This window comes from Cariama cristata, unplaced genomic scaffold, assembly GCF_000690535.1.
Source record: "Cariama cristata isolate BGI_N322 unplaced genomic scaffold, ASM69053v1 scaffold1668, whole genome shotgun sequence".
Classification (NCBI taxonomy): Eukaryota; Metazoa; Chordata; class Aves; order Cariamiformes; family Cariamidae; genus Cariama; species Cariama cristata.
In genome coordinates, this window is record NW_009630424.1 from 1 (window position 1) to 13,385 (window position 13,385).

Sequence of the window (13,385 nt, forward strand, 5' to 3'; positions counted from 1 at the left end):
AGAACAATTCGTTGAGAAATCCTCTTGCGCCCAGCCTTTGAGTGACTTATCCAGCCTGGACCCTCACGGGGATTTTAGCACCAGTCCTTCGTCCCTCTGCACCGAACCCCTCATCCCCACCACCCCCATCATCCCCAGCGAGGAGATGGCCAAAATCTCCTGCAGCCTGGAGACCAAAGAGCTCTGGGACAAGTTTCACGAACTGGGTACCGAGATGATCATCACCAAATCCGGGAGGTAAGGCTGGGCGACCCCGGGGTCTCACTTTCTAAAAGTAGCTTGGAAAAGAAGGCAAAACAAATAGTAATAATAATAATAAAAAACAATTCCAAAAACCCACCAGTTTTTATGTTGGGAGAGCAGCACGGATGGGCTAAGGGGAGGAGGAGGAGGAGGAGGATGAAGCCCTTTAATCGCCTCTGGTCCCGTCGGCTGGGCAGAACTGTTATTTCCCTAAAAATTTGGTCTGTGGCTAAAAGCTCCTCGGTGCGGGGCGGTGATTTTGCGGGGCTGGGTTGGTCCCGACACGGGGTGATGCGGGGTGCTGGGGCAGTAAATTCCGTCAGTAATTCGTTGGGTTTGCTTTTCTTTCGGTTGCCAAAAAAAAAAATAATAATTGTGCAAAAGAAGCCCAGGCTTTTCTCGTCACCTCCAGCCGTGCGGCTTTTTCAGTAGAGCTCTGGTTGTTAATGTAGTTCCCTGACGATTTTTTGTTTGTTTGTTTCTAACTGGCGAGATCTACCAGTATGTGTCTTTTAATAATAATATTAATTTTTAAAGTACGTGTGAAACCTGCAATTTGAAGTTCAAAATTTGAAACTGTTTAAAGTTTTATTTTACTTCGTTTCTGGTCTGCGGCAAAACCTTATATTTTAAAGTTGCGTTTTGTTAAAACTGAAGTGAAGAAAGGAAAGTTTAGTTTTGAAATTTCCTCTCTGAAATATTGTGAGCAGGCTTAAAAGAACACGCATCTAGAATATGTGAAAATGTTAACGGACATAATTTCTGCAATATTTCCCTAACACTTGTATGGATCCCACAAAAAAAAGCGCCCGTGTTTCTAAGGACCTTACGTACGACTATTTTCTGAAATTGTTGCCTACTTTTAACTAACAGGCAAAAAGTACATTTCTCCGTTACTTTCTCACTGTTATCATTTTTTTTCTTTTTGCTTCTAAAAAATCATTCTGATTTCAAGCTGCGCTTTCTGTGCATATTAGAGACACGGGATTTAACTTCTATCATGCTAAAGCAGAATCAATAGATGCCTTAATTTTAAATTTTTTTTGGGTGGTTTAAATATAAGTCTTACTTTTAGCAGCTTTTCAGAAGCTCTCTTGTTTCTGCTCTCCATCCACGTATTTATTTTCTGATTTGCCTTGATTTCAGGAGAATGTTTCCTACCATCAGGGTTTCCTTCTCGGGAGTGGATCCCGAAGCCAAGTACATTGTGTTAATGGATATCGTTCCTGTGGACAATAAAAGATATCGATACGCCTACCACAGGTCCTCCTGGTTAGTGGCTGGGAAAGCTGACCCTCCGCTCCCTGCAAGGTTTGTAGATTTTACTGCTGCTTTTTCTTTTAATTTGCTCTACTTTTTTTTTTTCTTCTTTTTTCCCCCCTTCTTCACGAAATAATTGCTATTAATCTTTCCATGATGTTTGCAAACAGTGCTCTGAGATCTTGAGTCCATGCTCAACAAAGTTGATTCCAAAACTCTGATTTCTGTGGGGCAGAATTGGGCCTCAAATTTCTACTTGAAGGTTTGGTTTATACTGAATGTTCCAAGGCATGCAGGATTTGGCTATGTGTGTATATATATATTTTTAGTGAACTTTGCCTCAATTTAGATAAGAAAGCTTTAAAAAAAGTAAAACCAATTGTTTTTTTCTCTTGGGTTTGCCCCCCCTGGTATTTGACCTTATAATTTAAAGCAGTCCAAGCACCACTAGACAAGTCCGAGTAGAAATGCTACATTACAGTTCAGTGGTGTTTATGCTTGAAATGATATTATTTCTTGATAAAATATCCAGCGTTTGCTAATGAATGATTTTATTCTTGCTGTTAGTCATCTCTTAGATAGCAGGCAAAGTATGGATCAGTTCTACAGCAGAGATTTATTTTTTTTGTTAAGAAATCATAACGCTTTTCTGAGATGTTAGGAAAAAACCAAGTAAATTCCCACCCTCTTCTATACAGAAACACAATGCTGTAGAAAACAAATTTCCAAAATCATTCCGTTAATGTAATTAACGAGTGACCCCTTTTTCAGCGTGGGGAAACTGAGGCTGCAGCAGTAGGCTGTACGGTTGGAGGGCCATTCAGGGGAGCTCCGCACTTCGTCCTACCCAGCCCCACGCTTCAGCCCGTCCTTCAGCCCCCCAGCCCGGCCGGACTGAAGCACATGTCGAACGGCTTTGCTGAGTCAGAGCCAGAGATATGGAAATAACGTGGATGCCTCTCTGGCTTCAAAGAAACTTCTCATGGAGGGCTCTGGGCAGGCACACAGATCCGCTCCAGGTGGCTTAGCCCGGGGTTAAGAACTTGCTTATTACAGAGACAAAAATTAGAAGTGAAACACAAGAAATGGAAGCACTTTTTTTGGGGGGGTGTGTATAGGGACCAAATCCTGCGCACTTTCCTCATATAAATAGTTCAACTGAAATCTTGTTGACTGCTGATCTCTGGAAGGCGGCTCAGGGGAGTAAACAAACACAAAGCGCATGCAGAGAAGCTGTGATTAAAGACAGCAACCTAGGAGTTATGTCGGCTTTGTTTTCATGGCCAAAAACTCCTTCTTGCAATGTGGTTAACGTCTGAGGGCTTCATTTGACGTATTGTAATGGGCACTGATCAAAACCCAAAGGAAAAACACGGATCCTGCTCCAAAGGAGGCAGCATCAAAAGAAGAAATAAGGGAAGGAGGGAAAGAAAAAACTCCCCTTCTTATTTTTCTGTTCAAGTGCCTTTTGGGATTCCTTTAAATAGCCTGCTAATTCACACTCTGTCTGCCATAGACTAGCTCAACGAGGAAATACGAGAATATAAGACAAAGGATTGATCCTTTGGAATAATCAGCAAGTGCCCTACGGAGTGTTTTAGAGCTGGGGTCAAACCTTCTCGGAGTTCAGTATTTATTATCGTCGTACTGCGGTAGCTCTTTGAGGTTCCCATCAGATCACTGCCCCTGGGTGCAAATGTTTATCCGTGCTGTTTCATTTTCGGGCTGTTTTGCCCCTATGTGCAAAATCCTGTTTCACTTTCAGGATGCTTAGCCGAAAGACCATTGATCATAGCGCAGGCACAGATTGCTTTTTCTTTGTATGAACGGTGCTTACATATACATGGATGCAGTTTCTCCTTCTTGTGCTCCCGTTTGGTGAGAAAAAGGATCTCGAGAGGTTCGGCGTGCCGATGTTTGTATTACTAGTGCTTTTTCTGGAGTGGTAATGCCTCTTTTGAGGCAGGAGGCCTCAGTCTTGCTCGAACAGATTAAAAGCAGTACTCCTCCCGTCTTGGAATGGGTTTGGTCCTGCTCCAGCTACAGGAGCCCTTAATGAAGTTGTGATTTCTTGTCCTCCAAACACACGGTTTTAGCTTTCCTCACTCGAGGAGTGTCAGCGAGGGCCGTACGTGTGCTTGGTGTCCGGGTGCTGGTACCAAGGTGCTCAGTCCCCGTCCATATCACTGCCTGCATCCGCAGAGGCACGACGGCATCAGGGGAATTATTCCGGAGTCAGGTTGTGCACGGGTGTAGGGCTCTGCAGGATCAAACCCCTTAGGTGTTTTGCTCTTTCCATTACAAAAATAACTTTCAACGCTAAGAGAGTTTGGTTTGGTTTGATTTTTTTCCAAATTAATAAGTATTTTGTAATTCTGTTTGAAAGATTAGCCCTTCAGGGAACTTTCTATAAAAACCAGTTTTATCTCTGTCTTCCTGCTGTCAACGTTTAAGACAAGTTTATGTTGCAACGAACACTTAAATAAAAATACTTTTCAGACAGTCTTTTGTAAATCTTCTACAGTGCTATCTGGGGATAGAATTCCTCTGTGATATTTTGTTTGTTCTTCCAAATTGCTCAGGCTGTGTGAAGCATCAGTTTAAGTTTCAGCATGTACCTTTATTTGCTCTTCTTCCTTTTTCACCTCCTTTCTTCCACTCAAGTCTGCTTTTTTTTTTTTTAACTGTATTTGGCTACAATCATTTGTTTAATGAAGTTACAGTGTTTATATGCTTACAGAGAAGTTTATGTAGGAAACTTTTAAAAGGTATTGTATTTTGCAAATTATTTGAGACATTAAGGTAACTAAAAGCAGCGTGTATAGGGCTTATAGGACCAGACCAACTGTTAAACTTAATAGGAGAGCAGTGTCACATTCCAAAATACGCAAGAAGGAAGCAGTACCCAAACCTTGCATATATATCATGAAACATTATATACCGTGGAGCAAAATTCACATCCAAATATGGCTCCTAAAGCCTTTGTGAATTGAAGCGAGCAGCCCCTCGCATCTGGCCGGCCCCAGGCAGCAAAGCCCACACAAACTTTTGCTGGGCTGGAATGTGCACGCTCCTCTCTCCAACTCGTGCACGCTCGCCGTCTTTGTCGACGACTTCTGCTTCAGCGGATGATACGTCTGGTTTTCAACCCTCTTCTCCGAGGCGTACAAGCTCAGGCTGTAGGAGAAGTGTGAGGATAGGTGTAGTTCATCAGGTGGAACCACGTCTTGCAGTGGGATCGATGGTGTGTAGTAAACCAGTAAAGAAAAGCCAAGCCTATTAATTCCTTTACGTAACCGATATTCAGGTTCCCACCTTTCACTGACTTTCCCGTTAGGGCTTTGCTAAAGCCCAGGCACTTTGTAGATTGAAAGCGGTGCCAAGCATTAACCGCCTACGGTGTAAAACAATTGGGTTCAACTTTTAGACACGTGAAGATCTTTACTTATTCCCTAGTGCATATTTGAAATAATTCAAGTTTTTTGGTCCCAATTAGCCAAACCTTGCTGAGCCTGACACTCTGTGATCACAGTAAACATTATTAGCTATCCAGACATTCAAAATTAGGAGTCGGGCTCCAAAAAAAAAAAAAAAAATCACAAGACTGGCTGAAAAGTTGCAGGACATGTTTGAGACTTTGTTTTGCCTTCTCTAATTCAGGGTTCTGAATTGAAATTTTCAGTTTTTTACAGGAGGGCAAAGTTAATTTTCATGAGAGGTAAAATTCTTTTGACATGGGGGTTTCCAGGTCTTGGGTTTTCAGGTCCATCGTAGTTTTTCATGGGCCTTGCAGTGCAATCCACAGAGTCGATAGCAGTGAGGATGCCTCTATGCTAGGAATATTTTACTGTGATAGGAACCCTGGCTCAGCATCCCTCCCGTGGCCACAGCTATACCAGCCGAGCTGTGCCTCAGCTCAGCCTAAGGAAAACATCCTGCACATTTGAAGCGAGCTGTGCCAGTAAAACTTTCATTTCGTGGTGTCTTGGGGATTCTGCTGGCAAAAACAGCGAGTGCAGGATCAAATCTCCTTCCACTTTGAGCAACAGAGCTGTGCTCCCCGCAGTCTTTAGTAGGGGCATTCCTCGATCAGGGATCAGCGTAGTCTGTCGGAGAGTTACGCCCCACCGTTTAGTGGTTTTTCCATTCTCCTCCTGCCTAACCAAAATCGTAGCTCAACAACAACAACTGTTTATCTTTCTAACCTGGCATCTCGGCACTGCCCCACCCGTCTGATGGAAGAAATCCATCCGTATGGCCAAAGCCATCACCCAAAACCGCAAGTCAGGACCTCAGCAAGTGATACCAACACCGACAGAAGAACAGGTCCAGTTTGCACGAGGTGAAGGTCTAGTTCAGCTCTCAATTCACTATTGCAAAAGAACATTTGAATTAAATAATTGTCAGCAGTGCATTATTTCTATAAAATCATTGCTTTTAAATAGCTTGGCACACTTTTAATTAGCCCAGTCACAATGTATATATCATTGTATCTACATGTCTTCTGTGCTTCCTTTTCTTCTGCTTCATTTCCCAAGTGGTGGATTGTTAATTACAGAGCTGCAATTAATTTTTCATGTCAGACCACTGTGCTGGACTGCAGCCTTCAACATCTTATAAACAGACGTCACCACAGCTAACGTGTGATCGAGTGCAGGTTAAAATCATTATCACGGCCTAATGTTACATATAAAGAAAAATGCATTTTTATCTACATTCCCCCATTATCTCTCTAATGACACCATGTTTTTTCTCTCAGAGCTGTAGTCATTGTTATTTTAAGTGCTTGTTAGTACAGCTGTGGGGAAAGACATGATCAATTTTTCATTTGGGAAAAGACACAACAGCGAACGTTAGTTAATGTCTCCGTTTTAGATAACTAGATAAAATAATAGGTATGGTTAGAGAGCAAGCTAGCAGTCGGACATGGGATTCTTCATTACGTTCCAGTGAATTAAACAACTCATCTGCTTTACTGTCTTTCATTAATGGTCGTATTTCAGGCATTCATTAATTGGGGGAGATTGTGTCTCGTTCGAGTAGCAGGTCTGTATTACCCTAAGCTCTCAGGAAATCCCTGTCCGTGAAACCACCGCATATCCCACGAGCAAGATACTACGGGCTTTTTAATTTCATACAGAGGTGGTGCCCACGCACAAGCCAAGAGGTGAGATTTTTTATTTGTTTTATTTTTTTTTTATGAGCAGGCTTTTCCCCCTGTGTTTTTTAGGTTGTATGTGCACCCTGACTCCCCGTTCACGGGAGAGCAGCTGCTGAAGCAGATGGTGTCCTTCGAAAAAGTCAAACTCACCAACAATGAGCTGGATCAGCACGGCCACGTGAGTAGCTCTCCTGGGGGGGAAGGGTAGAGGAACGGCCATTAGGGAATCGCTCCTTGGGCCACAGGGAGAGAGACTGCAATGGGGAAAGGCTGCCGGGGTCCCCGCGTTACACCTCTCTTGGCCAGCCCCTCATAGCACAGCGGAGAAAGATGCTGCGTGAAGCTTAAACATGTTGGGTTTTAATCTCTGTTGATGAGGAGCAGGTGACTTTAGAAATCAGGTTTTTTTACCTTTCATGAGGTAGAGACCCAGGTCAAAGCAAGCATTCAAATTATGCTCCTACTGCTGTCAGAGGCAGAACATCCCTCGGTGACAAGTTCAGGGTGGAGTTGAACATCATGACGAGGGCGGGAAGGGAGGCAGGTGAGCTTTGTGTCGTGCTTCTGCCTGCGTTTTGCTGTGACTTGGCAGTGTGCTCCGCCACGTGCGCTGGCTGGCAAGCTCCCACGCTTTCCCATGTGTGCGTGGAAGCTCCCTCTCGTTACAGGCAACTGGTAGGGTTGGGTCCATCAACAGGAGCTCTTTTACTTCCAGGCTCATCACAGCATGGGCACCGAGTCAGCAGAAAATACTGATGTGACACCAAAACAAGGGCTATCGAATTATAAAAAAATAAGTGTGCCTCAGTTGCCCTTGAAATAACTGTGGGCTACCTGCAAGTCTAGGTGCCACAGGGTGGGCTTGGACCTCTAAAGGAGACAGGACCCAGCTCTGATCAGCACCAGTTTGTTATCACAAGCCCTGAGGCTGGAAGCTGGTCAATAGGATGCAGAGCTGCTGACCACGAGCTCCCGCTGTGCTCCATCAGCAGGGACAACTCCTTTAGCTACCTGACTGTCTAATGGTAGGTGATAAGAAAAAAGTGTTGCCCAGCCTGTTCCCTCCTCAAAAGTGCCTGTAAAGTGCGAGAAGGGCTTGGTAGTGCCTTCAAATTGCAAAGAAAGAGCTAAAAGTGTTGCCTCTGGGCTCGGTGGTCCCCCAGGGGAAGGCTGAAGGAGCAGGGGGATGGATCTGAAAGGGTTGTTGGCTGAGAAGGGGGCAGTTAAGAAGAATGAGTAAATGAGGTTTTGGGAAGAGAGGAGTGATTTTGAACTCCGATCCATGTGTAGGGGTAACTAACCTGTAAAGCTGAATAATTGTGGCATACACGGTATCAGAAATCCCTCCCTTGGTGTCATATTTATTGCCTTTTTGGACTGTGTGAGACAGGGGCCGTTTGTCTGAGCTGTGTTCTGTGCAAATGCTTCTCATCCGAAAGAGAGTTTTTATTCCTTTCAAGACCTAAGAATTGAATCACAGCCATGAGGATTTAAAATACACCCTGGAAACAACAACAACAAAAGTAGTTAAAAAAAAAAACCCAAACAAACAAAAGCAAGCCCAGATAGATGCCTCTGTGTTGTTCTTTTGTAAAGATCCATCTGTGGGTATATTTTTATTGAATCCGGTTCCCATCGTTGTTCCCTTCCTGACTAGCGGAGAACGTCTTCCACCCCCCCCTTTTATTTCATAATCTGTAGAAGGGCAAAGCTGAAGATTTGTGGGCTCTATCACCGAGTGATGATAGAGCAGTATATGTGTGCATTTAAAAAGAAGCATTTTTCATCGTAACAGGGGCCATGTGTGCCTCTAATAAAGGACTCGCAGCAGTATATTGCAAACTAGTTAGGAGCCGCGCAGTTCCCAGAAGCCCAGATGAGGATAAAAAAGAAGTAGGTCTGAGAAGCTGTCGGGAACAGAGACATGTGACAGAGCAAGAAGATTTAATCATCTCAAATACAGGCAGTGGGAGAAAATGATCCGTAGCACTTGAGATGCGGCTTCCCGATTAACTTCCCGAAGAAGTGGCAGAGGTGGATCCCGTTCTTTATGCGAAGGCTTTGGACCGCCGAAGTTAATGGAAAGTTTTACGTGTGCAGTTAAGAATAAGCCCCGAAGGCTCAATGTCCTGTCCAGATTTGCGTGACAGGTGTTACGCCTTTGCGGAGTGCTCCTTTTTTACTATTTTGTGGTTTTTTTATGTTCCAAATTAGGGTGTCGGGGTTTATGTGCTGCCTTATTGACGCTATGTAAATACCATCAGTGGATGCTCAGTAGAATTAAGGAAGAAATTCATTCTCTGGAGCCTTGAAGGAAGGCTCACGGTGCTATGGGCACTGGCATTTCTGAGCTCCCGTGTACGAAGAGAAGGGAAGAATTGAAATGCCTCCTGAAACCTCTCTCTTCAGTTTGAGAGCGCCTTTTTTTCACCGACGAGATCTTTTTAACTGACCTGCTAAAATCTTAATTATGTTTGACAAGGCGTGTTGTTTCCTGAGGAAGTTTTAATGACCTAAAAGACACCTTTAAATACTAGTTATAGGCAGAGAAGCTGGATCCAACCTGATGCCAGTTTGTTCTAGTTGCTTAATTTCTCCATCCTCCAGAACACAGTTGTGGTTGTTAAGGTAATTGTGGTGTTTTATTTGTAGGGTGGTTCGTTTCCTGAAAAAGAATCTGAAGAGAAGAGAGGCATTTGTTTGTTCTAGCATTTGTTTGTTTTCTCTTATTCCGAGACTTTTGGAGTTGGCAAGCATCTCTGCTTGTGTATCTTCAGCGGTACGCGTAACCCCATCGCTATGTACGTATTCTCCCCAAGCATCAGGCAGAAGTCTTATCTCTGTGTGCATGACATACAGCTTGCTCCATGGAAACACTTTCAGACATCCTTACCAGAGGAAGGAAACGGCTCCGTCTCTGGATTTTTACAGCCCAGCGAGTAATTCCCACTTTTCTGGTCATGGAACACTTACGAACGTGATTTTTTTTCCAGATTCCTGGTGATGGTTTTCACACAGACTGCTTCTTTTAGGACTTTTGGTTGCACTTAGTTGAGGTGGCATCGTTTCTGGCGAGGTGAACCATGAGTGTATACATTATCGTAATTGCTTTTCTTGCATTTATCATAGCAAAACTCACACACATGAAGGTTTGCAAAAGCAAACACAAAGATGTGAACATGGCCAACAAGTAACTGTGAAAGCAGAGGTTTCAGAATAGGCACAAGGAGTTATGCCCAGGGTTGTTTTGTTTGGGTTCTTTTTTTGAGTCAACCTGGCAGAATTTAGGAACCTCAATGCTTTTAGAAAGCAAACTGTAGAAAAAAAACCCTGGTAACGCTCTCCTTTGGTGAATACGGAAGCTGCATCCACAGCAGAGTTCCTGGATTCAAAGCCACCTCAGGGATTTTGCAGCTGGCATCCAGATTGCCTCTGCTGGCCGGTCGGGAGCCAGATGCCTGCAAACCTGCCTGACCTTGCAGTAAACAGGATCCTGTAAGGATGGATCCTGGGCATCTCCCTGGCTGCGGGCTGTCAACACGAAGGCAGATGGGATGGCTGGGGGCCCGTGACCACGCTGTATGGCCCAGTAAACGTGTGCCGGGGGACTGCCCGAAGTAGACATGCACCTGATGTTTATCTGGGGGCACCCCGGCATGAGTACCGCAGGGCTGGCATCTGGGATTTTGCTGATGGCTACACCATGCAGGACTGGTGTAGCTATCCCTTGGGGGCTATTCTGTGAGATGCACCCTCTGTACCTAACTCCTTTAGGCTGTTCTGATGGTCCTAACATCAAAAGTTGCGTGGATATTAAGGGGTATCTTTGTGCAGTATCCTGCTGACTTCAATATCAGTGAGTATCGCAACATCGGCAGCCTGCGTGGGGATGCGGAGGGAGCACTACATACACAGGCCCTCAGGACAAGGAGATAGTGACCTTAACCTTGGCCATGAGTCTTCTGTGACCTCCTGGCTACATTTGGTACTTCTTCTGTACCTGAATGACCCGACTTGCCTCTGGTGGGAACATGCAGGGCAGAGCATCGTGGCAGCGGATGTTATCCATGTGCACTTTTGGGTTTGGAAAACTTGGATTACGTGGTCTTGTTTGAGAAATGGAGTTTCTTTATCACAACTTGCATTGACAGAGGAGTGAAAGGAAAGGGCATGCGTGGGAGCTGCTCTGTCACAGCTTTTTCTTCCTTCCGCTCGGCTGCTGCTCAGATGTAATGCCTTGGTATGGATATCGCGGCCATGAAAGGCAATGGGAAGCGCCGAGCTCTGCGGGCCAGCCCCTCAGTAAGCTCATCACCATCCACACGCCGTCCTTTAAAATGTCTTTTCCAGCTGCTTAGAGCAGTCCAAGTGACTAGGATGGTAAGACAAAATTTTGCAAAGAGGGAAAAGTGCTAAGGACATGAAAGGCAAGGTCCATGGCCGTTGTGTGTGTGCATATAGAAAATGGTGAAGTGATTTGTGAAGGGACCTGAGCAGGTAAAAGCAGGCATGCAATATTTTCAGGACAATGGTTCCCCATCACTGCAATGACTTTCTTATCGCTGTGTGCCTCCCTCAAGTCACGGTGCGAGTCAGCAATATTTGGCCCTGAAGGAGCAGCGAAGAAAACGCTGGCAGAAATTTTAGCCAGGACATAGCTGTCTCTAAGCTCTCCACTCCAATGCAACGTGCCACCTCTCTCATTGATTTCATAGTATGAAATACCACGCCACTTCTGTGTTTCAGCTGAAGTTCACGCTTCCCGAGGAATGCACATTAGCTATTCCAGATGTACAGAGCTGACTGTAATGTCATTATGGCCCCTGCAAAATAGAACCACCCACACCATTGCCAATTTTGTCTTGTGACTGTGATTATGTCCAAAACAAGGACTGGTGCGAGCCGAGCTCTGTATTTAATTCTTATATTGTAATACTGTGGTTAGAGGCAGTCGAAGAGCCAGCGGTAACTGAAGCAAGTGGGACTCTTGGTTCGACTCCAGTGAACGTTGAAATTGGTTGGTACGTTAGGTTTAGAATTGTTTTGGGGCACTCGTAAACAATTATTAATGAGGATAAAATGGCAAAACCTGCTCATTTTGGGGTTCTGTACTGGTTTCCCTCCTTATTCTCGTTTTTGGTAGTCTGCGGTGAAAAGCATCTACGAAGCAGTTTGCTTTAAAGGTTCGCCACAGGAAAAGGATCTGGGGAGTTTTATTTTTGGTCAGCCAGTTTGTGCTGCTGGTAGTGGTGTTTTCTTGGTTGGGTTTTATTTTTTTTCCTGTTTTTTTGAGGGGTTCCTGGCTGTTTTCTTTCTGCACCTGCACATTTTTGCAAATGTGGATTCTCGGTCATGAGCTTTCAAGAGTTACATATTCACACTTGCAGCTGACACCTGCAAACCGGGGCACACACTAGCAATAACAAATTCTGGCTGGAAATCACCTCACCTGTAGGAACAGGTATTTATGCTTCAAAAACACATGTGCTCGCCAGTGGGGTAGGAGTGAGAGGAAACTAGCTCCTGGGATGCCTGCTTTTATACCTTCGTTTTCTGGATCTGCCCAAAGGAGCTGGAGAGTTTGCTCTGAAAATCAGCCCCTGGCTAATTAGGTTTCAGATGTCTCCCCCACAGTGTTAATTAGATCTTCTTCCCCCCCTCCCCGTATGGTTTTATAGCCTTCAAGGCTCCTGTTAACCTTCCTCTTACGGCAGTGCCTTGTCACTCTCTTCTGCAGATCATTTTGAACTCCATGCACAAGTACCAGCCAAGGGTCCACATTATTAAGAAGAAGGATCACACGGCTTCTTTGTTAAATCTGAAATCAGAAGAGTTCAGGACATTTATCTTTCCAGAGACAGTTTTTACTGCTGTTACCGCCTACCAGAACCAGTTGGTGAGTACGGCTGCTCATTTCCACGGATTTAACTAAATCCTACCCTGCTGAAGACTCCCTTTTCCCCAGTCTAAACTAGGAAACTTTCTAAATTAACCTACCTTTCCATTCCAATGTCTGTAGTGACCATGCCCAATCTAATTCACATTCAGGAGTAATTTTTACGTATACGGGTAGTACTACTAACTTCAAAGAGCCATAAGGATTATTCATGGGAGTAAAGATGACATGAAAGAGGCTTTCATTTGTCTTCCCCTCTGTCTACACAAAGCTGTTTGCACATTATCATTTAGTCCTTTTCTAATTATAGTTCATTAAGGAACTGTTCTTATTTGCAGTGATCTTTCACGCCATGAGCTATTAGCCGAGAGATATTCTGGTTTGCACATGATGATTTCATGGGCTGAAAAAGTTGACTAATTGAGCTGTAAGGTTCAAACGTAAGGGAAATCACTCGGAGATACGCTTTTCAGAGGCTGCCCAGATTACATCCAGATGTTTGAATTTCAATTTGCATGCCAGTGAATAATATATACAAAATGGAGGAGATCATAACAATGGATTGCTAATGAGTAATTTTAGGAAGTATATAAACAATTGGAGAGCAGAGGCTCTGCTTGACAGTGGATAGAGGTTTAATATTTAAGTCAGTGGAAGTATGTTGTTGGCTTCAGTGCGATTCAGAGCGTGCTTTAAGGGCTCAATGACTATGGCACTTCAAAAAAAAAAAAAACAAAAAACAAACCAAACCCACAAAAAAAACCAAAAACAAAAAAAACCCAAAAAAAACCACAAAACCAAAAAACCCAACACACCACCTCTTTC

General features: G+C 44.2%; 1 protein-coding gene across 1 annotated transcript in view; it reads left to right on the top strand.

Moving 5' to 3' along the window:
• Positions 1–7: 7 nt before the first annotated feature.
• TBX20 (T-box 20) overlaps positions 8–13,385 on the top strand; it is a gene marked incomplete at its 5' end in the record, with an annotated part of 32,952 nt that continues 19,574 nt past the window's right edge. Inside the window, 4 exons of the mRNA XM_009705502.1 lie at positions 8–237; positions 1,390–1,554; positions 6,734–6,842; positions 12,402–12,560. Coding sequence (XP_009703804.1) covers positions 8–237; positions 1,390–1,554; positions 6,734–6,842; positions 12,402–12,560 — 663 coding nt within the window. The remainder of the gene's footprint in view (positions 238–1,389; positions 1,555–6,733; positions 6,843–12,401; positions 12,561–13,385) is intronic.